Source organism: Saimiri boliviensis, chromosome 3 (genome assembly GCF_048565385.1).
Source record: "Saimiri boliviensis isolate mSaiBol1 chromosome 3, mSaiBol1.pri, whole genome shotgun sequence".
NCBI lineage: Eukaryota > Metazoa > Chordata > Mammalia > Primates > Cebidae > Saimiri > Saimiri boliviensis.
The window spans coordinates 6,110,377-6,137,164 of record NC_133451.1 but is presented as its reverse complement, the minus strand read 5'-3'; the positions used below and the strand labels follow the sequence as shown (position 1 = coordinate 6,137,164).

At 53.0% G+C, this 26,788-nt stretch overlaps 2 protein-coding genes across 2 annotated transcripts; both read left to right on the top strand.

Annotated features, from left to right (window-relative positions):
• Positions 1-4,447: 4,447 nt before the first annotated feature.
• MRFAP1L2 (Morf4 family associated protein 1 like 2) lies at positions 4,448-13,782 on the top strand. Its single transcript, XM_010345270.3, has 2 exons — positions 4,448-5,125; positions 8,288-13,782. The coding sequence occupies exon 1, from the start codon at positions 4,631-4,633 to the stop codon at positions 4,988-4,990; it is 360 nt and encodes a 119-aa protein (XP_010343572.1). The 5' UTR covers positions 4,448-4,630; the 3' UTR covers positions 4,991-5,125; positions 8,288-13,782.
• A 94-nt stretch (positions 13,783-13,876) lies between these two features.
• Positions 13,877-26,622, top strand: S100P (S100 calcium binding protein P). The gene is made up of 2 exons (XM_003934649.4): positions 13,877-23,627; positions 26,300-26,622. The coding sequence occupies exons 1-2, from the start codon at positions 23,490-23,492 to the stop codon at positions 26,447-26,449; spliced, it is 288 nt and encodes a 95-aa protein (XP_003934698.1). The 5' UTR covers positions 13,877-23,489; the 3' UTR covers positions 26,450-26,622.
• The last annotated feature ends 166 nt before the right edge of the window (positions 26,623-26,788 follow it).

The following is a 26,788-nucleotide window of genomic DNA, read 5'->3' as shown; positions in this document are numbered from 1 at the left end:
CTCCAGACTTCATTACTGCTGTGTTAGTCACATTGGCTGCAGTGAGATCGTGACATTAGGATTCCTGGGAGCCTGTGGTGGGCGGAATTTAAGATGGCTCCTCCATGATCTTCACTCTCTGGGTGGAAACTGTCAGTCAGCCCACATCCAGGATTGTTGGTCAGTGCTGAAGGTCCTCTTCCCAAGGCTGTTTTTAGCATAGTCTACAAACATAAGCAAAACAGTAATTATAATTGAGCAAGTAAAATTTTTCTTTACCATGGAATCAATGCTGTTACACAATCACATGAGCCCTATCTTTGTCTGTTCAGGCTGCACTAACAAAATCCCAGAAACTGAGTGTTGGAAATAGAAGTTGGAAACAGATGCTCAATGCTGAAAAGAAAAAATAGCACTGGGACAAAGGATCTCTCAGCAAAGCATTTCTTTTTACTTCCTGCAGAAAGGGTACTCCCACTAGCAATCTCGCCATGATTGTACAACGGACAAAGGAAAGCAGACATATTTATTTCTTACCCATTTGGGGTTGTCCTCACTGCTGCATCTGATCTCCGTTGGCTGGAGCCAGACCTCACAATCTAAACTAAAACCCGATTGGCTAATAACTTGAAACTTTTCTAAACAGATAAAAGCAATGGAGAGCAAAAGAGGGAAGTCCAAATAAGGAAGGGGCACAGGCTGCGAGCTGGGACGTGCCTGTGAGCACGTCCAGCACAGGTATCTTGGTTAAAGTACAAGGACACAGAATGTACTACGTGCCTGTAAGCATATCTAACAGCTACATAGTATATGACGTCTAGCAAAAAGGAAAGACAGCTTTTAAAGAAAGTGTTTAAAACAAACGATTATGAATTTTTCTTAAGAAAGTGTTTAAAACAAACACATGAATTTTTCTTAAACAAGAAAGGAAAACAAACTATTATGAATTTTTCTTAAACAAGAAAGTGTTTAAAACAAACACTTGCCGGGCACAGTGGCTCAAGCCTGTAATCCCAGCACTTTGGGAGGCCGAGGCGGGTGGATCACGAGGTCGAGAGATCGAGACCATCCTGGTCAACATGGTGAAACCCCGTCTCTACTAAAAATACAGAAAACTAGCTGGGCGTGGTGGCGCGTGCCTGTAATCCCAGCTACTCAGGAGGCTGAGGCAGGAGAATTGCCTGAGCCCAGGAGGCAGAGGTTGCGGTGAGCCGAGATCGCACCATTGCACTCCAGCCTGGGTAACAAGAGCGAAACTCTGTCTCAAAAAAAAAAAAACTTATGAATTTTTCTTAAACAAGAAAGGAAACTTTGAAGAGGAACTTTCCTCCTTTCCACAATTTTCCTCCTCTTTTACTTTATGGTTCCTCTTCAAACTTGTTTAACATATCTTGACTCAACTGCTCGGCTTGACTTCCTACCAGAAGTAGCTTTTCTCAATAAGGTGGAGGAGGGTTCCAGGAGATTTCAGTAAGTGCTGTGTTTACTAGTCTTTGTACTAGCCCTCAGATGCATGGTATAATACAGCACCCAACAAGAAGGAGTATACTTATTACAGTTGCTAAAGACGGAAGAATTGAGGCTATGGTCTCTTTCCATTGACGGAACCATCTCTCGAGCCAATTTGAAATAGGGTTGTTAATGCTGGAATTTTTTGCTAACTCATTTAATAGGCAGTAAGCCCTTGGAGAGCTTTTGTTATGCTTCCATTGGGAGCAGTGTTGTTTGGGATAAAGGTGCAACACTGAGTTTTGATCATAACACAAACACCACCTTTTTCTGCTAATATCATGTCTAAAGCTATCCTGTTCTCCCAGGCCATTTGACTAGTAGATCTTAACTGTTCAGCTATTCCCTTAACCGCAGCTTTGGCATAGTTAACAAACCGCTGATGGTTGTAATAAATGTAGTTTATCCAATCTACATTTTTACTAGTTGTTACACATCAAAACAACATGGACTCAAACCCTGTAGTTATTTGATTCCTGGCTTTAAAATTTTCTGGTACTCCACGAGGAACTCCAGTGTCATCTAAATAGATATTATCCCTGTACTAATTTTTCTTTGTGGCACCGAGCATCTATTTCCAACTTGTATTTCCAACACTGAGTGTCTTCTAGACACCAGAAATGTATTGCTCTGAACTCTGAAGGCCGAACAGTAAAAGATCATGGTGCCAGCAGGTTTGGTGTCTGGTGAGGGCCCAATTCTGATTCATGGAAGTCCATCTTTTTGCTGTAACCTCACATGGCAGAAGGCGTAAGGCGGCCCTCTGGGGTTATCTTTATGAGAATGCTAATCACCTCCCCAAGACCCCACCTCCTAATATCATTACACTGAGGATTACTTTGCAACATATGAATTTGGGGAGATTCACATATTTGAACCACAGCGAGCCCCTTAAAAGCGGAGTTTCCTCCACCTCGGAGCAGAAGGGGATGTCAGAGAACCTGGAAGGATAGGATGGATCCGACATGCTCTTACTGGGTTTGAAGATGGAGAGAGCCAGCCATAAAGACCAGAGAGTGGCCTGTAGGAGCTGAGAGTGACCCCTGGCCATCAAGTGTGGAGGCTCGGCTTCATTTTCTGCTAGAGGTACACAGTGAATAAGCCTAGACACAATGACATGCAGTAGGTGCTTAATAAAGATCTCTTGGGAAATGAGTGTTAAATCAGCATTTATTGCGCCGGGTGCGGTGGCTCAAGCCTCTAATCCCAGCACTTTGGGAGGCCGAGGTGGGTGGATCACGAGGTCAAGAGATCGAGACCATCCTGGTCAACACGGTGAAACCCCGTCTCTACTAAAAATACAAAAAAATTAGCTGGGCGTGGTGGCGCGTGCCTGTAATCCCAGTTACTCAGGAGGTTGAGGCAGGAGAATTGCCTGAACCCAGGAGGCGGAGGTTGCGGTGAGCCGAGATTGCGCCATTGCACTCCAGTCTGGGTAACAAGAGTGAAACTGTCTCAAAAAAAAAAAAAAAAAAAAAAATCAGCATTTATTGAGCTCCTGCTGTATGCCAAGCCCATTTCAAGCTATGAGGAAACAGATGACTAAATTGACTAAGGTCTGTTCTCACAGAGGCACTTATATAGTCCGGTGAAGAAAGAATTCTTTCAGAATTATTCCTAAGGACGTTTTCAGAGCCTGGCAGGGCTGAGGAAACATTGCAGAATCAGACCCACCTTGGCCTTGGGGTGCTCAGGGTGGGTAAAGCCAGCCTCTGACTTACGGCCAAAGCCCCAGACAGAGCGAAGCTTACAGTCTTAAGAAAAAAGTAGGGGGAGGCTGGGTCACAGCCGTCAGCATCCGCACGGAGCTCGCAGCCCTGCATTCAGGAGCATCTGTCTGAGGCAGGAGGGAGCTGAGGCCCTGGCTGGGGGAAAATCCCAGCCCTGAGCACCCAGCTTCTCGGAGCCTGGACTATTCTAACGGGACCACGGAATTCGGTTATTATTTATTTTTATGTATTTATTTTGAAACAGGGTCTCGCCCTGTCATTGGGCTGGGTGCAGTGGCGCGATCAGGCGTTCAGAGCTCACTGCAGTCTCGATCTCCTGGCTCAAGCAATCCTCCCACCTCAGCCTCCCAAGTAGCTGAGACGACCAAGTAGCTGGCGCGCGCCATCACGTTGGGCTAATTTATTGTTTTGTTTTGTTTTACCATTTATTCATTTATTTTTTTTAAAAATTATTTTACTTTAGGTGCATACTATATCGGGCATTTCTCCCCATGTTATCCCTCCCCACCCCCCAATGTCTCTCCCCTACCCTCCAATTGTCCCCTGTGTGTGATCCTCTCTCTGAGTCCACGGGTTCTTGTTTTTTTTTTTTTGTTTTTTTTTTTTTTGAGACGAAGTTTCGCTCTTGTTTCCCAGGCTGGAGTGCAATGGCGCGATCTCGGCTCACCGCAACCTCCGCCTCCTGGGTTCAGGTGATTCTCCTGCCTCAGCCTCCTGAGTAGCTGGGATTACAGGCACACGCCACCATGCCCAGCTAATGTTTTGTATTTTTAGTAGAGACGGGGTTTCACCATGTTGACCAGGATGGTCTCGATCTCTCGACCTCGTGATCCACCCGCCTCGGCCTCCCAAAGTGCTGGGATTACAGGCTTGAGCCACCGCGCCCGGCCTGTTTTTTTTTAAGGGTTCTTCGCTTTGCTGCCCAGGCTGGTGTGGAACTCCTCCCACCGCAGCCTCCCACGCCCGGCCTGGGTGCTTATAATTTGGAATGTTGGGAACTTACACAGCAGTGCTTGGGACCTGGTTATCAGCGTCAGCTAGTTCCTTAAACTAGCGTGAAGTCGATCCAACCTTCAAGCGGTGTGAGGGTCCCCGCCCTAGGATCCCCAGGCAGTCCAGGCGCCAGAGCCGGGGGGCACGTGGGGCGCGCGTGCGTGCGCGGGGCCGCGGAGGCGGGAGCCCCGAGTGCGGGTCTAGCTCGCTGCGTGGCCGTAAAGGAGCCCGGGTGTCGTAAAAGGGCCGCAGTGGCAGCGCCCTGGCCGACGGCTGGTAGCCCATTTTGGACGCCGTCGTCGCTGCGAAAACCGGTGCCACCTGTTGCTAGTCCGGTCGCTGGTGACAGCGAGGCTTCCGCGCGCGCTGCTGCTGGGCGGCCTCGGAGCGGCCCGCGGGCGGGAAGGGCCGGCGGCGGGATGCGGCCTGTGGACGCGGACGAGGCGCGGGAGCCCCGGGAAGACCCAGGCAGCCCGCTGAGCCCTGCGTCCCACGCCGGCCGTGAGGACCGGGCCTCCCTGGAGCGCGAGCGCGCCCGGGCGCACTGGCGGGCCCGCAGGAAGCTGCTGGAGATCCAGAGCTTGCTAGACGCCATCAAGAGCGAGGTGGAGGCGGAGGAGCGGGGCGCCCGGGCCCCTGTACCCAGCCCGCGCGCGGAGGCGGAGGAGCGGGTGGCCAGGCTGTGCGCCGAGGCGGAGAGGAAGGCCGCGGAGGCGGCGCGGATGGGCAGGAGGATCGTGGAGCTGCACCAGCGGATTGCCGGCTGCGAGTGCTGCTGAGCCGGCGGGGCCGCGCGGGGCTGGAGCGGAGCGCGGCGGGGAGTGTCGCGCGTGGAAGGCGCTGGGCAGCCAGGGAGGGGCGCGCAGAGCCGTGGCCACGCTCTCCGCCAAGTTGGTTTCACTCTTTTTTCATAGGTAATTAGAGGAACTAATTTGATACGTTGTTGTAAAGAGTCATGACCACTTAAAGTATTTGCAAGACGTAGACTTGCTCGGTCAGTGGGTGGAGAGAAAAGTGTGAAGCGAAGGTACTTGCTGGAAACATGTGAATGTTGTTATGAGATTGGAGCGTTTGCGATGACCTTCCTGCAGGTGGTAGCATCGTGCACAGGTGGTTGGGTCTGTGTGACTCCCAGATAGGAGAATCTCAAGCTCAAAATGTATGTTGTGATGATGAATTTCCCCTGCTTGTACCTTAGGTTGCCAACTGATGAACTGTGTTCACCTGATAAGGAGTTCGTGGCTGCTTGGACAGACTGATACCAAGAGAGCCTTTCGTTTTGTGTCCCCTGTTTTTCTGCCTGCGTTTTCTCCACGTTAGCCACTAAATTTCCAGTACCAACCTGGTGGATGACTTCAGCATTAGATGGTCATGTGTATTTTTTGGTTAATAAGTGCATTCAGTTTGGAAGAGACAGCTTTTCATTCATGTCCCAAGCGAAGGAATAGGGCCTGTACAGTATGTACGCTGCTGTGTGGTCATATTTGTTCCTGCGATTTTATTCTGTTTTCAAAGTTTGGAAGTATACCCTTGTGCTTTCCTATTTTTTTATGCTTCTTGGAATTTGGGGACTCATGGGAGACTGGAAGTTAGAATTCTACAAGTGAGAAGACACTACGTGGTTGCAGCTGCCAAGATCAAGAACCCGAGCCCCAGTCAAGGTTGTGAATGCGACTTTGGATGAGATTGAGAAGGCCCCAGTGGATGGTTGGTCTGGAAGAGTGGTGGTGTGTGGATTTGAGGACCATCAGATCAAAGGAGGAGAGCTGTTTTGGTGTTTTGTTTTTTTGTTTTTATAGCATTTTTTTTTTTCCTGGAATGTAATTTTCCTATGGCATGTTAACTGGTGCACGTTGTGTAACCTGTCTGGTGAGGAATCTATAATTGGGATGAGTTCTAGGCATATGTGTTTGCTAACTTTGGGGTAATCTTCGTTATGATAGTCTCTGCCACAAATGCATGTGACCTTTTCAAGGGCCCAGAGTGGCTGAGGAAGGAAAGCTTCAAGCTGGCCATGAGGGTCTCAAACAGTCATTCCAGGCTTAGATGATGACTAGCCTAGGTTATCAGAGCCCAGACTCCACAGGGACTAAAATCAGAGCTCCGCCTTGTGATGATTTAGTTCATTTGCTTACAAAAACACATGCTGAAAGCCAGCTTTTAGAATCTTTGTGCAGGTGACCAAAGCAATTGGCCAGGAAAAAGTAAGATGAATAAACATTTTTCAAAATGAGTTTCTCCTTGAGAGTCGTCACTGTCAAATGGAGATGAATTGCTTCTGATTTAGGAGTTCTTCAAAGCCTGTGGCCCAGTGTGGGGTTTGAGCTGCAGAAGGGGAAGGAAGCAGACCTTAGAGGAGGAGGGGTGCCTCATGAAGCCATGTAGTCTGGCTGCAGCTTTAGGAGAGCTGAAGTTCATTCAGGCATCCAGTATTCACTGTGACCACAGAGCTCCACGATAGGTTAGGCACTAGGAATTTCTTAGACGATCTAGTGGGTTGAGACAGGTCTGAAAATATAATTATAGTTCAGTGCCTGCAGTGCTAGTCTTTGATGATGCTGATGCTACCTGCGTGAACAAAGTGCTTATAAAATTGGATCTGAGGGCCAGACACAGTGGCTCATGCCTGGAATCCCAAGTCTTTGGGAGGCCTAAGCAGGAGGATTGCTTGAGGCCAGGAGTTTGAGATCAGCCTGAGCAACATGGTGAGAACCCTGTCTCTAAAAGAAAGAAAAAAAAGTTAGATCTGGTATTCATAAGATGCTTAGAACTCTGTCTGGCCATCGTTAGTGCTGTATAAGTATTTGTTAGATAGATAACCCCAAAATGAGGGAAGCAGGAAAAAAATGATATGTACCCATAGAGTGGCAAGTTCTGTGGCAAACAACCAAACGGCCTTGGGGGATAGGGTATGGGGTTTCTAGTTGATTTGTATGGTTAGGTGACATGTCTGATGTGACATTTGCCTGAAGGCCTATGTGAGGAATATACATGGGTATCTAGGGAAAGAGTCTTCTAGGCTGGGGGATCAACCAGGGTAAAAAGGTGAGGAACAGCATGAAACCCCAGTGGGAAGGGAGGAAGTGGCAGGCATTGAGGTCAGAGGGAGCAGTGGCTGGATGTGAAGCTGCTGGGGGGTTGCCAGCAGAGGATGACAGGAGCTGACCATCTGTGAAGAGGCGGCTGCTGTGTTGAGGCCTGACAGTGGGGGACAAGGACAAGAGTGGGAGCCTGGAGAGTGAACCGTGTGCTGTGTGGGTGATGACGGATGAGGACCGCGTTGGGAAGGTGCGAGGGCCTGCGTGTGGACACGAGCGGATTCAGAGATGGTTCCGAGGCCCGGGACCTGAGCACCTATTTCATACCATTTGTCAAACTGGGCCACTTTTGAAAGTGAAAGGTGGCTCTATTAATAGAAATTCATCTGGGACTACAGATGTAAACAAGGACTTTCACAGGCAAAGAGGTGCTTACACTGTGTGGGGGGGGGACTTAGGGAGGAGTCCCTTCAGACCCACTGACTCTTGCTCTGAGCCAGAAGCTTGGGCACAGCTACACAAACAGCATCCCAAGCACAGGGAACACAGAACAGGTCAGGGGCCCAGAATGGCCTGCAGAGGCCACCAGTGGGTGGAGGCCACCAGGGGGCAGGGAGGAATTGGGGGTGTTGGGGGGGGGTCCTTTGGGAGACCTGTCTTTGAGTCTTATATCTCAGGTAAGGCAAGTACGCTTACAGTTAAAAGAAATGTTTCCTTAAAAAAATGATCTCCGGGATTGTTAAATTTGCTTTAGCAAACTCATGAAGAGGAACATCATTCTATAGGATGTCAGTGGGATGGATGGAGTAGGCTGGATTCTAAGACCACACCAAGGGGCCAAAAGGGAAACAGCTTGTACTGGCCTGTTTCCTCTGTTACCTCCCAGTCCAATTCCCAAAGCTCCCACCAGTGTCAGGACACTGGGGATGAGAAAACAAAAACCTCTATTACAAGAATCCACTTGGGTGTAGGCAATTTAACATACATTATCTAATTTTCACCAATATCAGAGATCATTTTATTATCCCCATTACTCAGGTGAGAAAACTTCAGCAGAAAACAACCCTCAGAACCTTGTCTGGAAGAATTCAATTGATGCCAAAGCTGTTTCACAGCATCAGTAGCTCCTGTTGTACCATCTACTTCCTCTACGCCCAGCAATCAGGTCGTGATGGATTTTGAAACAACGGTTCAGAATGCTGACCGCTCTAGAGAGGGCCACAGCAGCAAGCATGGGACTGAGTTTCCAGCCTCATGGAATGTTCCAAGACAGACCCTCTCTGACTGACAAGAGGTGTGAGGCATCGCTCAGGCTGAGTGAGATTTGGAGGCCTGAATGCAGGCATCCCACCCTCTGCTCATGTCCCATGTCCAGATGTCTTTTGAACACCAACCAGTGGATGTCATAGGATGGATTCACTTACCTGTTGATGTATTCATTCAGTGCATTTTGCTGGCAATGTACTAGGTCCTTGGGACACCAATGGCAATGGAGTCATCAATTCATTTGTTCAAGTGTTCTTTGAATAGTTACTGAAGACTTAACACATGCCAGGCCTGGAGTAGACATGACAGCTGTATCTTACACAGTTGCTGCCTTCAGAGGGTTTGCACCCTAGTGGGTAAGATGGCCATTTAGCAGCCCCTGCCTGTGCGTGAGAAATGCTGAGCATGAGCAAAGCCCAGGGTGGGGGTTATCTGCCCAGCCAGGGAATAGACAAGGCTCCTGCCCTGAGGGGTTGCTGATCATATGTTACATGATTGAAGCTGTGTGGGGATGTGGGCAGGGGAAGGGAGGGTGTGTGGAAGGTTCCAGTCAGACTGACCCCATCCTGCCAGCAGAGAACAGCCAAGGCCCAGCCCTCTACACATGCATGTTGCTTCATCCTGCCTCACTCCTTTGATAAAAGCGGTTTGCATTTTGGGTGCCATGATGGTAACAGCTAAATTTGTGAACTTCCATCTTAGGAGCCAAGGGCAATATCCTGTGTCTGAGCCAAGAGGAAGGGAACCCACTGAGGGAGAAAGAGCCCTAACCCCTGTGAAGGTACACCAGACAGCGGACAGCACACAAGGCATGGGCTGGGGTCAGAAGGGCAGTTCATTCCTGGCTCTGCCAATCACTCACCCTATGACCATCTCTTTGGGACCACCATAAAATGAAAGATTTGCACTGTGTTGTCTCTGAGTTAGCTTGGAGCCTTGACATTCCATGTGACTCAGATTCATATAAAGTAACCAGCCACCTCTTTGACAATTTTAGCCTTGCCCTTTGAGTTAGCACCTTGAAGACATGTGTCTGAGGCCCTCTCAGAGATTTTTGGAATTTCATTGTATGGTCTAGCCACACTAGCACTTCCAAGTAGGTCTTATATTTGGAATAAGAGTTTCATTAGCCAGCAGAAGATTCCTGGGTTCCAGAGGTGCCCTGAGACCTCTCCAACTGGAAAAAGGTTGATAAACAAATGAAAATGATCCTTGATCTTTCTCCCCCTTGATTACATCATAATACAACACAATTCTTGGCTATTCAAAGGCATCCTAAACTTGGGTCATGGTGTACCCATCAGTCTTACTATTTGTTCAGTGTACTGTAAATCAGACACATTTTTCTGTGTTTCTTAATTCCCTCAGTCATGATTGTACATATACTCTGGAACTCAGAAGAATGAAGAGTTCTTTAATGTGGTCCCTTGAGTCATTGCTCTCTGACAAACCAGTCCTCTTTATTGAAAGATAGTTTTGCTGGGTATATAATTTTAGGTTGGCAAATATTTTCTCTTGCTGTCATTAACATCATCTCACTGACTTTGGCTTCTATCATTGAGAATTCAGCTGTCACTCCAGTGTTTGGCTTTTAGAATGGGATTGAAGTCTGGGCCACAGAATGCAGAGCATGCAGGCTTCTGTGGTCTCCCAGTCCGTTTCCTCAGTGCTCCTTCACTCCTTCTGGTCACACTGGCTGCTTTGCTGTGTTGGCCTCATGGCCTTTGCCTGTGTTGAATCCCCTGGCTGGGATACTACTGCAGCTGAACAGTGGTAAAAAGTGGACAGAGAAAACGTGAAGCATTCTTTGGAGAAGTTCTGCTGTGATACGGCAGAGAAAGGGGGTTACAGCAGGGATAGCTGAAGGGAGGGTATCTTTCTCGTGTGTGACCATGTGTGGTGTGGACAGAGGTACTGACTGATGAGACTGACCTGGTGTAGCAGGATCCAGGAGGCACAGCTGCAGGCAGCAGGTGGCCCCTACAGCTCCCCCTGCCGGGCCCTGCCTCCCTCTGTACCTTGCAGAGTCCCTCCTCTGGTGGTCAGCCAGTTTGCATAACCCTGCCCCCAACCTAATTACCCAAAGCCAGCAGCCAGAGGTGCACCCTCACTGACACTTCATTTCTAGAACATTTCCTTTGGGAACATAAAACCACAGCCCAAATGCCACCCTCAAGCCCCCAGCCCTCTCTCTGCTTTCCCCCAGAGGGCACCCCAGCCAGCTTAGGCTCCCCTCACTCAGCTTGTCCCGTACTTCAGTGCACCAAGCCTTTCGTGGCCTCTCCCTCCTGGAGGAGTCCAATTTGTTGTGAAGTTCTGTGTTGGATGATTATGGTTGATAAGCCCGTTCTCCCAGGGTCCCCAGGGGAAGGTGGCCTGAAAAGCTTCCTCAAAAAGCAGGAGGATGCCTCCTCTAGTGGCATCAGTGTCCTGCCGGCTGCCCCCAGCCTCTGCACAGCCCTGTGCTGATGGTTGAGAGGCCTTGCTGCCATTCAGAAGGCTGCCTCCAGTGCATTCAGCGGGTGTGCCTGAGGCGTGGAGGTGTGCAGGCAGGTGCAGTTCATAACCGAGGAACAGTTGTGCTGTTTCTTTTTCTTCTCTTTCTTTCTTTTTCTTTTTTTTTTTTTGAGACAGTCACGCTCTGTCACCAGGCTGGAGTGCAGTGACGCAGTCTCAGCTCACTGCAACCTCTGGCACCCTGGTTCAAGCCATTCTCCTGCCTCAGCCTCCCAAGTAGCTGGAATTCCAGGCACACGCCACCATGCCCAGCTAATTTTTGTACTTCTGGTAGAGACGCTGTTTCACCACGTTGGCCAGGATGGTCTCAATCTCCTGACCTTGTGTTCCGCCCACTTCAGCCTCCCAACGTGCTGGGATTACAGGTGCCGAGCCACCGCGCCCGGCCTGTGCCGTTTCTTAATCAAGCTCACAGAAGCCCAGGCTTACTGTGGATCCATTTGCGCCCCACTCGGAACGCAGGCAGTGGTCCTTTCAAGGCTCGGCCTGAGCGCAGATGATGAGAGAGGGGACTTCAGAACTCTTCTTCCTGTGCAGCCTGGGGGCCACCTGGTGGACAGCCTTTGGGGAGGATGTTTGCTGTGCTACTTAAGAGTCCACGAAGGTCCCATTGGAAGACTCATCCTGCATGTCCACTTAACTGGGAAGGCACCAGTCTCATCAATGGCGAATCTGAGGAGCATCATTTCTCAGCTTCTCATCATTCTTAGGATGCTTCCAGCCCAGCCCTCCTGAGAGGTCCAATGACTGTGGCTGGAAGAGGGGCGCCCTAGTGAAAAGATTTTTCCAGCTGCCATCCAGAGCTCACCTCACCAAGTCTCCAGGGTTGTTGGGGGAGCTGGGCAGCGTTCTTGGCGTTTCTTTGCTCTGGCCCTGGTGCAGGTGGGAGGAGGTGAGCGGAAGATTGTTCCCATCATGCCTTCTGCATCTGTGAGCTGTACATCCCTGGGGAAGGCACCAGACGTCTCCGGATCTCTCTCCCCACCCATAAAATGAGCATGATACTCCCTGCCTGTATTCCTGCCAGAACTTCTGGGAGGAATGGAGAAAACTTTACCTTAGACTAGGGATTAAACTTTTCCCTAAGGAGCCAGATAGTGAATGCCCTAAGAAGGCTGGGCATGGTGGCTCACGCCTGTAATTCCAGCACTTTAGGAGACCATAGCAGGTGGATCACTTGAGTGAGGTCAGGAGTTCAAGACCAGCCACAGCCAACATGGTGAGCCTCGTCTCTAGTAAAAAATACAAAAACTAGCTGGGCCTGGTGGCATGCACCTGTAATCCCAGCTACTCAGGAGGCTCAGGCAGGAGAATCGCTTGAACCCAGGAGGTAGAGGTTGCAGTGAGCTGAGATGGTGCCACTGCACCCAGCCTGGGCGACAGAGGGAGACACCATCTAAAAAAAAAAAAAAAAAAGTAAATGCCATAAGGTTTCTGTGCTGCTGAGCCTTAGTAAGTCCAGTAAGATAACTCAGCCCACTGGCAGATTAGTGGAGAAAGAAAAATATATGAAGGTCTCATTAGGCACAGAAAAGGCATTTCACACAATCCAGTATGTGACCATTCATTTCAAAACTTCTCACACATTTGTACTAGGTGGATAAATGTGTCCACTTACAACCTGCCGGAAAGGTTCTCCTGAAGCCAGAGGATAATGAAGCCATGCCGTCTAACGTGAGGGCAGCCAGGGTGCTTGCAGCTGGAGCAAGAGGGCTGGGGGAGGGGAGTAGTGGGCAGAGATTTGATTGGTTTTAAATAAACCTTTACCACCCATACCCCTGGGAAACAATTACGGCCACACCAGCCAGCTCTCCTCACCTGGTTGCAGAGAGCACCCCAGGTCTGTCGTGGGCAGCAGAGTTTGGCAGGACACTGGCCCTCACCTTGACCCTCACCCCTCTAGTCCTCCACCCTCTGTCTCTCCTCCCTCAGCCCTGCCTCCATACCCCACAGCTCCAGGAAAGGTGCTCCTGCCCTGGGCTGGGTTCTAGGCACTCAGAAGTGGGTTGGACCCACCTTTGGCCCTTGCAGAGCTCCCAGGCACTGGCAGGTCCAGTGCTGGCAGCAAGGGAGGCCCTGGACAAAGGGGCCAGCACAAGAAGGACAAGACTGCCTTGCTGGACCAACGTGGAAAGCGTGCTGGGAGGGCTCGGGCCGAAAGGCAAGAGTGGGACGTGGCCGTGGTGCCCGTGAGCCTGCGAAGGAAGATGTGCGCCTTCTCGCTGCTGCACACACCAGCGCTGACTCCTAGAAGCTGGGGCATGTGGGCACGTTCTTCTGGAAGAAACCACGGCAGCTATTACTAGTTGCCCCAGACTGAGGGCTGGAGCTGGGTAGGGTGAGGGTTTTCCATTTCACGAGGTGCCCTTCTAATCTCGCTTGAATTTTTTAAGCCTGCTTGGGAGCCGATTTATTTAGTTGTTAATATCAACAAATTTTATCTGAGTAGCAAGTTGAGACTCCATTTTTTTGTTTCGTGATTTATACTTCACAGTGTTTTAAAAAACTAATAAAAGTAACATTAGGCCAGGCATGGTGGTTCATGCCTGTAATCCCAGTGCTTTGGGAGGCTTGCTTGAGCCTTGGAGTTCAAGACCAGCCTGGGTAACAGAGCAAGAAGTTTTTAAAAAGTTGTCACCACTACTCAGGAGGCCGAAGCAGGAGGATGGCAGCAGAGCGAGACTCTGTCTCTTTAAAAAAAAGTAATATTATACAAATTTTGAAAAATAAAGGTTAAAGGTAAAACGTAAGCATTCAGGTGCTTCAACTTTAGTCTCGTTTCCGGGAGTCCCAGGGGCTCCCAGGCTAAAGTTAGAGGGGCCGGGCTGGGGTGCTCAGCAGCAGTCCCCTTCCGCACACCTCCAGGACAGGCGCCATGGGGGCTGAGGGACAATGCCTTGTGCACTTCTTCCAGGGTCTTCGTAGCTCCCCATGAGGCAGATGCCAGCATTGCTCTGCGCGGACGCCCGGTCAGGCCCCCAGTTCCAGAACAAACCGCTGCCCCACTCACAAGGACAAGAGACCCTCCCACTCTCCGCCATTTCAGAAGACAGCAGGCTGTGATCTGGGGAAACGGCCCCTCTTTCCTAGCTGGCAGGGCTGCCCCCGTGGGGATGGCTGCACCTCCCAGAACAATTCCAGGGAGTAGGACGCATGAGCCTCCTTCTGGCCCCAGACCCAAGTCAGCTTCTCCAACCCAGCTTTCCCACGAACAGGATGGCTAGGCTGTGGCTCTGGGGTCTTCCCAGGGGAAGGAGGCAGCAGGGAGCTTGCACACGCCAGACCTCGCCCTCATCCTCCCTGCCCCACCTCTCTCCCTGCACCGTGCGCTAATGGGTTGGTCCCCCAACAGGACTCCACGGCACCTCCTTCAGGGCAGGGGCCAGATCTGACTCTCCCCAGTATCCCCAGCACCTAGCGGAAGTGTTTCTGACCGAGTGTTTGCTAAACTGAACGCAGAGCCGGATGGGAGCTTGGAAAAACTCACATGCCCGGGGCAGCCCAACCTCAGGCAAGGGGAGCAGAGGGCTTGGCTGCCCCGCTCTGGCAGGAAGGGATGCCCAATGTGGTCGGACCATCTGATTTCCATGTTAGGAATCTTCTCTTGTGTGTCTGTGAAACCTTATTTTTGAATGTTGCTAACTTAGGCTAACACTATGATTGACTGATGATTGATTTTAAGCAGTGGGCCCACGTGATTGTGAAGACTGGCAAGTCCAAACTCTTAGGGCAGGCTGGCAGGCCTGAGACTCAGGGAACAGCTGATGTCACAGACTTGAGTCCAAATGCTGCAGGCTAGAAACGGAATCAGGCTTTCTGTAGTGTGGTCTGGAGGCAGAATTCCTTCTGGAAACCTCAGTTTCAATGGGTCTGATGAGGCCCACCCACACTATGGAGGGTCATCTGCTTTATTCAAAGTCCACTAATTAAATAGTAATGACACCCAAAAATATCTTCACAGCAGCTTCTAGATGAGAGTTTGAACAAACAACAGGGCCGATAGCCTAGCAGAGTGGACGGATAATGACATTCACCATTGCAGCTGCCAGTGGGCAACCAGTGGATGGGCATTGCCCAGCCTCACAACCACCCTTGGGATAGAAGCATGTGCACCCCGTCCATTTTACAGATGAGAAAACCGGGCTCAGAGGTGCCCAGCCAGCACATGGCAGAGCCAGACTCAGACCCGTCCTCTACTCCAGGCCCCAGCCCTGCACCCCCACCACAGCGTGTTGGCCTTGGCAGCCCTGGGAGACTCGCGGAGAGGGCAGAGGCGGTGAATGTAGGATGCGCTGACTGCAGACTCCACAGGATGCCCTCAGGCCGCAGGGCCCAGCCTCTCTCCCTCTGCCTCCTCCAGCTTCTCCAACAAGCCTTGCCTTTGTGGGCACCCCAGACCCAGCCAAGGGAGCTGACTGTGGAGACTCACTCACTGGGGTCAGGACCTCATGGCCACTCGGGGTGTGCGGAGGACTGTGTCTCCAGGAACCGGCTGGATGGATCTGGGAGCTGGAGACCCCATGTTTTCACAGGGCTCCTGTTTTCTCCCCTTGTGAGTTTCTTAGTCTAAATAGAAATGTTTTAAAACTCCTGGTGTTCTAGTGTACCCTGCATGCACTGTGCACGCCTAGGAATCTGGGCACCTTGGTGTGAGAATGTGGGCTCTGTGGGTTCAGAGTCCTGGAGGTGACCTCATCTGAATCCCTCGTTTTACAGATGAAGAAAGTGGCCCTTGAGGAAGGAAGTGGCCCCAGCGTCACCCGGCAAGTCAGTGACCCAAGGGCTGGGCAGGCTGTTCACCTGAGGCTGGTACCCTGTACCAGTCAGTCCGGTGCCCACAGGCAGGGCCCCCTTTCCTGCCACCACTGAACGCTTGACACATCTCTGTGCTTCTACTGAAAGTGAAGGTCACAGGGAGGAATTTGTGTCTGTCCCAGAGGCATCTGATGAGGAAAGACATTTGAAACATTTTTTGTAGAGACAGGGTCTTGCTGTGTTGCCCAGGCTGGTCTTCATCTCCCAGGCTCAAGCCATCCTCCCGCCTCAGCATCCCAAAGTGTTGGGATTACAGGCATGAGCCGCTGCACTGGCCTGAAGAATGTCAGCATGTTAGACGGGCACGGGCTGGATCAGCACATTCGGAAGGTGCTCCGAGTTCCCTGTGCAGAGTGCTCTCCGCCACGGACAGTCCTGAGCTTGGACTCAGTCTCCCCAAATTGTCATGGGTTTTCTGGTACTCTGTCACCTGGAAGTCTTGACTCACCAAAGAAATCAACTCAACAGAGATGATGGTGTGGCCTTGAGGAGGGCCTTGGGTGAGGACAGGGTAGGAATAGTGGGAACCCCCAGAACTGGGGGGCCATGAAACATGAAACCCTGGCCCAAAAAAGGTAGTTGGAAGACACCACGCAACCTGCTGCGCCTCCTTTGAGAAGGCGAGCTTTTTCTTTCTGTTGAGGCACTTTGCCAACGTTTAATATTTCACGTCCATCACCAAAGCCACTCTGCAGCAGCTCACAGGGGCGCAGAATCGCTGACTTCCAGCTTCAGGAAACATTCCTCACCCCGCTCCCTGTCTCCCACCAACCACATCCCCCTGACCCCCACCACCAGGAGCCGCTTCCCCATCCCGCAGCTTCTGCCCCTGCTGCAGTATCTGCATACGTGCCACACTCCGTCCCAGCTCCAGTCCTTGGCACAGGCCGTTGCCCTTGCTGAGAACATCCTGAGGCTCCTGGGGCACGCGTCGGAATCCCGACAGGCTTGGCTGGCCCCTCTCCCAGCCTCCCCCCTAGCGGTGCCCTGCCTCGGGTGTTCCAGCTCAGGGGATGCTGACACTGACATTCTGGGGCCACACTCTGAAGACCGCTTGTCCAGGCAAGCCCCTTTGTCTAGCAAACACCTTCTGCTCCTTCAAGTCTCATCTGAAGCGCCACCTCCTCCAGGAAGCCTCCCTGACCTCCCTGTCTGGGTAGCTGCTTCGTGGGGCTGCCACAGCACACCACTATCACACTGCACTGTCCCTGCCTGCTGCTTCTCAGTGTCCTTGACTGGACTGGCAGCTCCTCAAGGGACAGGATGAACCAGTCACAGCTCCTCTCCAAAGAATACCCAGCAGAGAAGGCAGCCAGGATCGAGGAAGGAGGGAGCAGCAGGTGCTTCGAGCGCCGCTGGGTAGCCGACACCTGCCACGAGCCTCCCACCCTCCGCTGCAGCTCAGCCTGTGCTCTACTTACCCTTGACTCCCCCATTCTCTCTGAGGGTAATGATCATTGTCACTAGTTCCTAGGAAACTGACGCTCTGGTCACAGAACTTGTCCAAGGTGTCACAGAACAAATAAAGGGCAAAGCCGGGGACCAAGCCAGAGTCAACCTGTGCCTTTCCACAGTGCCAGGCTGTTCACTGTGAAGCAGCTAGGCGGTGTCGCCGAGCTCTGCACGGGTGCACTGAGGGGAACAGCAGCCCCTAAAACTCATGTCCTTCCCGGGACCTCAGCATCCAGCCTTCTTTGCAAATCAGATTATTGCGAATGTACCAAGACAGGGTCATGTCTGTGTCCTGAGACACAGAGACACGTGGGGGCCCATGTGACTGAACAGAGACAAATGAGACTGGAGCGCAGGGCCATAGGATGAGGAATGCCGGCAGCCACCAGAGCTGGGGATGGGCAGGAGCAGAGTCCCCCTCTGAGGCCCCAGAAGGAAGTAGCCCTGACGACGCCTGGATTTCCGCCTTCTCAGCTCCAGAACCAAGAGGGAGCACACTGCTGGTGTTTTTGGCCCCCCAGTTTGTGGTGATTTGTTCCACAGCCCCTAAAACACAAATGCAACCATTTGGGAATACTCAGTCACAAGCAACAAGAATCCCAGCGGCCATCTCCACGTGGCTGCACGGCCGAGGGAGAGCATGCCCAGGACTCGTGCAGGAAAGCAGGCAGGCTCTGTAGCCTTCAGTGAAACATTCGACCAGAACCGGGTTGTGTGGGCCCCGCGGCGTCCAGAGAGCCTGAGAGATGAGTCATTGGGTTCTAGCCTGGAGGAAGAGGCCTGCAAGACGTCTCAGGGGCTCTGCCGCCTTTCCCAGGAGCTGTGTCCCTCTGGTGGGACGCCACCCCTGCCCTCACAGCCACCCAGTGCATGACCCCTGCGTCCAGCCTGTCCCTGAGAAACAGACTTCCTCACCTCCCTCAGCCTCCTCCCTCATCAAATATTTGTCTGTGACATTATCAAGGATCAAACCGGTTTGGTCCGGGAAGTGTTTGTGCAGTGCAGGAAACGCGGGCAGGGTGAAGGGGCCTGGGCTTGCCAGCCAAGCTCCTCGCTCTGAGCCTCGGTTTCCCTTCTGCAAAGGGTGGAGGTCTCGTCAGGTGCTGAGTGAGGCTCCTCCTCCTCCTTCAGTTTCCTGCTCCTGCTGAGGCCCCCACCAGCTCCCAGTGTCCCCAGGCGGCCGTGGCAGGGACCCTGAACTGCGCGTGGCGGGGGCTCCTCGCTCTGCAGCCCCCTGACTGCCTCACCGTGCACATCCGCCTCTCACATCAGTGGCCACGTGGACCTCAAAAGGACAAACCTGACAGTGTATCTCGAACTGAAAATCCTCCAGACCACTGACCTGGCGCAGCGGGATCACCTGGGAGGCACTGAAAGGGGCAGCTCTGCCCGGGTGCGGCCCACCCAGGAGCTCAAATGTGTGGCTGGCACTGCGAGGCCCAGAACTACAGGATCAAGCCCCCGTGGGGCCGGCCTGGGGGCCCTTCCCTGGTGGTGCCCTCCTCCCCCTCCAGCCCGTCTCCACGCTGGACCCCCACTGCCCATCCTAACTTCTTGATTCCCTAGAGAGCCGGTTCTCTGTACCTCATTCCTCACTGTCCGACCTCCCAAGGCGCCGGCTCCTCCAAGCCCACCTCCCACTCCACCCCACCGCACTCTCCAAGTGCCCTGCCTGGGCCTGGCTCCCTCCGCCCCGCCCAGCACAGGCCCCACCCCCCCGTCCTGGCCTCTCTGCTTCTCCCCACCCCAGTCGCCTCTCCTTCCTCACCCCCCTCCAAGCACAAGGCGCCCTCTGTGGCTAGTGACCCCGACGCCAGGGTCCCAGCCTCGCTCATCATGCATGCCCCAGCCCAGCGAAGGGACTGGGAGGCTCAGGTCAACTTACGAGGGGCCTTCTGTGGCATCTGCTGAACACAGACGTCCAGAGAAGGCTTCATCTGGTCCAGATTCCAGAGGACAGAGGAGTCACTTCCCGAGCTGTTTCCACGACACTCAGGACAGGCTGGGCAGGCTAAGCCTTACCTGCCCCACCACGTAACTTGTGCTTTCCTGAAACCTCCTGACCCCCACCTGAAACCTGCCTGCCCATCCCCCTGGTGAGAGCAAGGCCTTGTCAAAACAGGGCCACATCCCGGCTCTCCTGGGGGTTGACTACTGGGTCCCTTCCTGTCAGCAGTTGCTCTTTAACCTGGTTAACATGTAGAAGCTTGTGGTTTGAGCTCGCTCTTCATCTGGCCTCTTTTTTTTCTTTGAGACAGAGTCTCCCTGGCCCCCAGGCTGGAGTGCAGTGACATGATCTCGGCTCACTGCAACCTCTACCTCCCCGGCTCAAGCGATCCTCCTGCCTCAGTCTCCTCGGTAGCTGGGATGACAGATGTGTGCCACCACGCCTGGCTAAATTTTGCACTGTTAGTAGAGACAGGGGTTTGCCTGTTGGCCAGAGTGGTCTCGAACTCCTGACCTCAAGTGACCTGCCTGCCTCAGCCTCCAAAAGTACTGGGATTACAGGTATGAGCCACTGTGCCCAGTCTTATCTGGCCTCTTAATGCTAAGCATGGGAGGAGTCCAGTGCCCGGATGCCTGGGTCAGCCTGACAGTGCCAGGAGACCAACTGGGAGCTTGTGGGAGAAGGCAGGACCCTCCTCAGGCGCACAGCCCCAGGGGAGGCCAACCCCTGCTTTCTCCGATCCCGCCCTGTGTGGGAACACCAGTTGTTAGATGTTTGCAGGAGAGCTTAAACTGAGGGCATTTTGGCTGAGGGCACGAGAACTTTCCTTTCCCAAATCCGCCCTGTTCTAAAGGCCACCCTCCCAGCTCCCACGCTGCTGCAGGCACCACAGAATGGCAGAATCTGCCCAGAGGCTGAGCTCCCAGCCCTCCTGGATTGCCGATGCCTCGTGTCACCCCAGGACCCCATAGCTCTTGCTGCTGTAAAGAAGACCCCAGAACGCCCAAGTCTGAAGGGTGGGAAGAGAAAAGATCCCAACCTGGTCAGGGACAGAAAGGTTTTTTTGCATGATACAATTCACAATATCCTTTTGGGAAGAAACCAGTGTTCTAGATATATGCCATTTCATTAAATTTTGAATAGAGTGACGTCTGGGGAGTAGCTCCCTCCCCGACATGGCACCCGCAGCTGACGAACATCAGGCTCCCAGAGGTCCTGGCCCTGGTGCTCTTGTGTGTGCGTCTAGCAACGTGAGCCAACCACTTGGATTGCAATCTCTGCAAAGATCTTTGTGGAGAGGGAGGCCTCTGGGTGTGAGCCCACTTTGACCTCTGTACCACATTTAAACTCATCACTTTGAAAAAGCACATGTTCGTAACTAAATGTTCTGAGAACATTCTTTTTTAGCGCAGAGGTGGGACACGCAGGTGTGAGAGCGCCTGTGTAGACCAGCCCTGCTGCCTTCCTCCCAGGGCACACAGAGCGCTCCAGCCGCCTCAAGAGCAACTCCCCCGAGATGATAGTCATGACCCCTGCAGCAACATTCCTGAATAAAGCCAGAACAAGTTTCTCTTTAACCAGTCCTCTGACTCAGAGGTCTGAGTAGAACCCTTCCTTGGAAAATGTGGCCCCACTCTTGAGAAGTGTCTTGAGGGGGCTTGTCCTCAGAGTTACCCAGTGAGTTACTCCAGCAGGGGCAGCCTGGGTGGTTGGATGCCACTCCAGCGGCCTGAATGGGTCGGGGGGTGCAAGCGGTTTCTACCTGATGTCCTGATCCTTCCTCCCACAGTGGTGACAGATTAAAGTGAATGGCTGGGCGTGGTGGAGTGCCCCTGTAGTCCCAGGTACTAGAGAGGCTGAGGTGGGAGGATCACTTGAGCCCAGGAGTTGGAGGCTGCAGTGAGCCGTGATTAAGCCCCTGCACTCCAGCCTGGGTGACAAAGCAAGACGCTGTCTCTAAAAATAAATAAATGAGGTTGGGCATGGTCCAGGCTCATGCCTGTAATCCCAGCACTTTGGGAGGCCGAGGTGGGCAGATCACTTGAGCTCAAGAGTTTGAGACCAGCCTGGCCAACATGGTGAAACCTCATTTCTACTAAAAATATGAAAATTAGCCGGGCGTGGTGTGCACGCCTGTAATCCCAGCTATTCAAGAGGGTGTGGCAGGATAATCACTTGAACCAGGAGGCAGAGGTTGCAGTGAGCCAAGACTGTGCCACTGCACTCCAGCCTGGGTGATAGAGTGAGACTCTGTCTCAAAATATAAATAAACATAAATAAATAAATAAAAATTTTAAAACAGAGTGATGACCAGACTGGCCAACAAGGTAAAACCCCATCTCTACTAAAAATACAAAAAAAAAAAAAAAAAATAGCCTGGTACGGTGGCACACACCTGTCACAGCTACTCGGGAGGCTGACGCCGGAGAATCACTTGAACCTGGGAGGCAGAAGTTGCAATGAGCCAAGGTCACGCCACTGCACTCCAGCCTGGGCAACAGAGCGAGACTAAGTCTCAAATATATATATATGTATGTATATATATACATATATGTATAAAACACAGTGTATGCCCCGCCTGAGGAGCACTGCCTCTGAGACAGGGAGCCTCCTATATTCTTCCCCGCTCCTCTGGTGGAGGTGGTAGGACGATCGTCTGTCCCGTGCAACCTTATCCCAAGAGGGAACTGCCCAGCTGAGGCGTGAGTGGAACAGACCTGTCCCTGCTCACAAAGGGTGAGCCTCCACTGCAGGACACCTGGACAGAGGCGACGTGTCCTGAGAAAGCCAGCTCTTGTAAGACTGGTGGCTCCCATCTGTGTTGAGCCACAGCCGGCGGGGGCAGTCCCGGTGCGGCCCATGAGCTGGTGGAGGCTGTGTCGGGAAAGGTTAGACACTCGCTGGAGGCTGACGCTCTGGAAGATCTCTACCGAGAGAGAGCCTGTGGGCGTGGGTCTGCTTTGACAGGCCTCCACCTCCATGCTCGCCAGGGCTGTCTCAGCTTCCCAGAGACACAGACCCTCTGAGTGCCTCCGCTATAGAGACGGGGAGGGATTCGAACGTGCCTGAGACCTGAGTCCCCGACTCTGCCCAGAGGTCCCAGGAACCTTTGTGCTGTCTAAGCTCTGCGACTGCTCTGGGTTTGATAAGTGCCGAGGCTCAGAAACAACACCCAGCGTGGATGCCTCCGAAGCAAAACTTTCTCCAGCCCCTCCTCCCTGAGAGGCTTCCCCAAGATGGGTCATAGAAACCAGAACCTCTTGTCCCCAAACCCAGCCATAAAACCCAGAACTCCGACTCCAGTTCTCCACCCCCTCCCCTTTCTGCATAGAAACCAGCCATAAAGAAACACTCTGGGCTGCTTTATCTGACTGCAGGTCACAAGACCTCAATTCCAGAGAGGGTCCTGGCCACACCTAGAAGGAAGGAAAGCTGCCCCGAGGCCCAGAGGAATCTGTCCCGACAGGCCGGGCCGGGCTGTCCTCCTGGTCTGCCCGCGTCAACCTGACTTTCGTGTGCGATCCTATTTCCATGCTGTGTTTGCAGCCATGGACCGTTTCCCCCAGATCCTTGGGTCTTCATCCTGAAGGCTGCCGTGCCTCATAAGCTACGATCAGATACGTCTCTGGCGCTTTTCTCCTCTGAATCTGCCTTTTGCCCACTGATTTTCAGCCAGCTCCCAGAGGATGAAGGGGAGCTTTCTGCTCGGCTCCACAGGGGAGGAGTGAGGAGGCTGCGGTGGAAGCTGCGCCGCTGAAGGACACAGGGCGGCGGGAGCAGAACCGTGTTCACACACATGCCCAGCAGGAATTCACTCAGACATCTCCTCGTGTCTGCAGGCTCAGTGCCAGCACCCTCTGATACCAACACACAGGGCCACAGGGTCACCACTCACTCCACACACACTCACCCTGTGCCCACTTACCCAGGGAGGGCCAGGAAGGAGGACACCACTGTGACTCACTGATGGCCCCAAGACACAGGGGAGCACTGTAAAATGCCGGAGGCGGCCCACACCCTGGGCCGTGGCTGGGGGAAAGTTCCAGAAAGGGCATCACGGCGATGCATTTCATCAGAACCGAGCACACGCATGCGGAGGGGCAGGACTGCCTGAATGTTCCAGCCCCGCTGTCCCACCCTCTGTGTCAATATGAGGCCGCCTTATAAAGCACCAAGAGGCTGCCAGCGGGACATTTCTCAGCCCTGCCAGCCCCTGGAAGGAAGGGGTCGGAACCCGGCACCATGACGGAACTGGAGACAGCCATGGGCATGATCATAGATGTCTTTTCCCGCTATTCGAGCAGCGAGGGCAGCACGCAGACCCTGACCAAAGTGGAGCTCAAGGCGCTGATGGAGAAGGAGCTCCCCGGCTTCCTGCAGGTGAGCCCAGCTGGACAGCGCAGGACTTCGCGGCGGCTGCAGGGAAGTGGAAGGTGTGGCCGGCAGAGGGCAGACGGCTGCAGGGGGGTTGGCGGCAAGGGGGGCAGATCCTGAAGGACGCTAGATGCCCAGCCAAGGAACCAACCCACCTTGGCATCAAGGCGGGGGACACCGGAGCATCTGAGCAGAGAGAGGGTGTGGTCAGCTTGATCCTTGAAACATGGAGTTGACCCCAGTGTATTAGTGACAGGCGTGGTGGAGGAGTGGGACTCAAACCTGTGGTGGGGGCGGGGGAAGAATGCAACCCAGGGCTGTCCCTGAGGCCGAGTCCTCCAAGGCTGCTGGCCATAAACGCCCCAGCCCCACCTCCCACTTGCCCGCCCTCCCTGCTCCCATTCCCAGGCCCCTTGTTGCCTGGTATTAGTGGGAGCGGCAGGAAGGACAGGAGGAGGCTCTATCCTGGCACCTGTCCGCACAGAGCTGGGGGCCTCCCTTGGGCTCCCTGCCAGGGAGGAGCCACTGGCCTGAGCCTCACAGGAGGCCCCTCGGGGAGGCTGGGACCAGCTTCCTTCCACCGCCCAGGGCAGCCTCCGTCCAGGCCAAACAGAGGCCCTCCCCTCTCCATCTCGACTTCTTTCTCACTCCCCCACTTTCTTCCTTCCTTACCCTCCCCTTCGGGCCCCACCAGACTCTGCCTACCTGCCCTCTATAAGAGGCTGACCCACACAGATGCTGCTCATCGAAAATGAGAGCTTCAAAGACACAAAGCACTTCAGAACATTGTGTTTTTTGAGATGAGGTATCACTCTGTCACTCAGGCTGGAGTACAGTGGCAGGGTCACAGCTTGCTGCAGCCTTGACCTTCCTGGGCTCAGGTGATCCTCCCACCTCAGCCTCCAGAGCAGCTGGGACTACAGGTGCATGTCACCACGCCTGGTTCATTTTTTTATTTTTTCTAGAAACAAGATCTCACCATGTTGCCCAGGCTGGTCTCGAACTCCTGGGCTCAAGCAATCCGTCCACCTTGGCATCTCGAAGTGCTGTGATTATAGGCATGAGCCCCAATGCCTGGCCTAGCATTTTCTAAATGTAAATGCTGTAAAGATATCTTTTAAAAATAAAGTTCTGTTTGTGGTAGAAAATGTAAAAACAGGTAAGTACGGAGGGAAGAAATCCCTCCTGGAATACAGACGCTCCCTCTCCCTTTTAGCCTTTTCCCCAGGTGAGTGGGATTTATATGCAATTTAATTTCTTTTTGAACTTAACTTACATCGATTCTCAAACTCTGATGCTCATTGAACACCCCAGCCCCAGGCTGGGAACTCTGGCATGGGGCTCAGGGTGCTCTGATAATGATCAAGGTTTTAGAACTGAACCCAGGACTTTGATCCAAGACACTGGGGTATGGGGAGGGGCAGGTGCAGGTGTGCTGGGAACACACTTTGAGAAGCAACGTCTAAGCTGGGGATCCTCAAACCTGTGTGACATTACAATTACCTAGGGTAGGCCCTGGGTGCTCGTCTCATCCCTTTGCTGAAGCCCAGCAGAGCTGGAGTCCGAGAACAACGTCCGCCTGCGGGTGGGGCTGCGCTGGCCTTGTGGCTCTATCTGCTCCAGGCCCAGCCCGATGCCCCGCACAGTTGGACGAGGTGACTGTCCGGCTACAGACTTCATAAGCAATCACTTGAAATGGCCGCAGGGTATTGCGACGTGGCCATACCACGATTTGTTTGCTACTGAATTTATACTTCCCTGCCTTGCTTTTGCTATCACAAGCCATGCTGTCGTGAAAGTCCTCACGTACACAGCTGTGTCTTGTTTCAGCTGCTCGGTTTCTACCGATTTTAATTGTGTTTTTTTCCACCTGGACACACGGCTCTCTGGCCCAGGGCTGGGTTGTCAGCGCCCCCTGCTGCTGCTGCTCAGATCTGCATCCTGGCCCCACTTGGTCCCATAGTGAGGACACTCTGCCATCAAATGGGTAGGCTCTCAGAGAGCCCTGCCGGCCTGGCCTTCTCAAAGAAGACCTGAGAGGCTGGGACTCCAAGCCAGGGTGCCCAAGCAGAGAGGAATAAAGGGCCTCTGTGCTCGCTCCACACGTGGGGCTCAACCCTGGCTTTCCCTGTCTCCCTGTGTGACCTAGGGGCAGGTCCCTTGGGCCCTCTGGGCCTTATCATCTTCATCCATAACAGGGCAATGCCTCTGCCTTGCTTGGGGGTTGTGAGGATTTCATGTTTGTGTAAGCGGCTAGTTCAGTGCCAGCACGAGATGGGATGCCTATGGGGTTAGCAGTGCACAAGAACTAGAGCAGAGAGTGGACGCATTTCCTGAGAACAACCGTCCCTGTAAAGCACATTACAAATCCAAAGACAAACCCCTGCAAAAATTCAAAACAAAACTCCCTCCCGCATAGCACAACGCAATTCAAATTTGGTCTAAAAGCATTACAAGTTAGTTCATGTCATGCCAGATAGCTCAAGGCAGCTCACAACTTACTCAAGACCAGGAATGCCATGTGTCTGGTATGCACAGCTGGCCCTGGCCCTGAGCCTGCCTGACAGCAAAGGTGGCACAGATGTGGGTGCCCTCCTCCTGCCCAGCAGCGGTGCTTGGTGGAGGCTGAGGCCCTGCAGACGCCGTCACCGCTGACCTTGGGCCTCTCTCTCCTCTAGAGTGGAAGGGACAAGGATGCTGTGGATAAACTGCTCCGGGACCTGGATGCCAACGGAGATGCCCAGGTGGACTTCAGCGAGTTCATTGTGTTCGTGGCTGCAATCACGTCTGCCTGTCACAAGTACTTTGAGAAGGCAGGACTCAAATGATGCCCTGGAGATGCAGCTTCCTGGCAGAGGCATGGTCCCAGGCTCCCCAAAAGCATTTGTTGGCAATTACTCCCCTCACCGGAGCCTGCTTGTGTCCCTCTGATTAATAAACGCTCATGAAATTGATCGTGGTCTCAAAGAAACTGGCTACTTCCTCAAAACCCCAGTGTCCTCTTCCCACAAAACGGAATTCACTAATTAAATTTGTCATTTCATTATTCAATGTCTGTCTAGAGTAGTGAGACAGATGAAGACAGGGCGGTCCATAAGAATCCATTCGTTGGCCATCTTCTGAGTGCCCACTGAGACACCGTCCCACCTGGGTCGTGTGAATGCCAC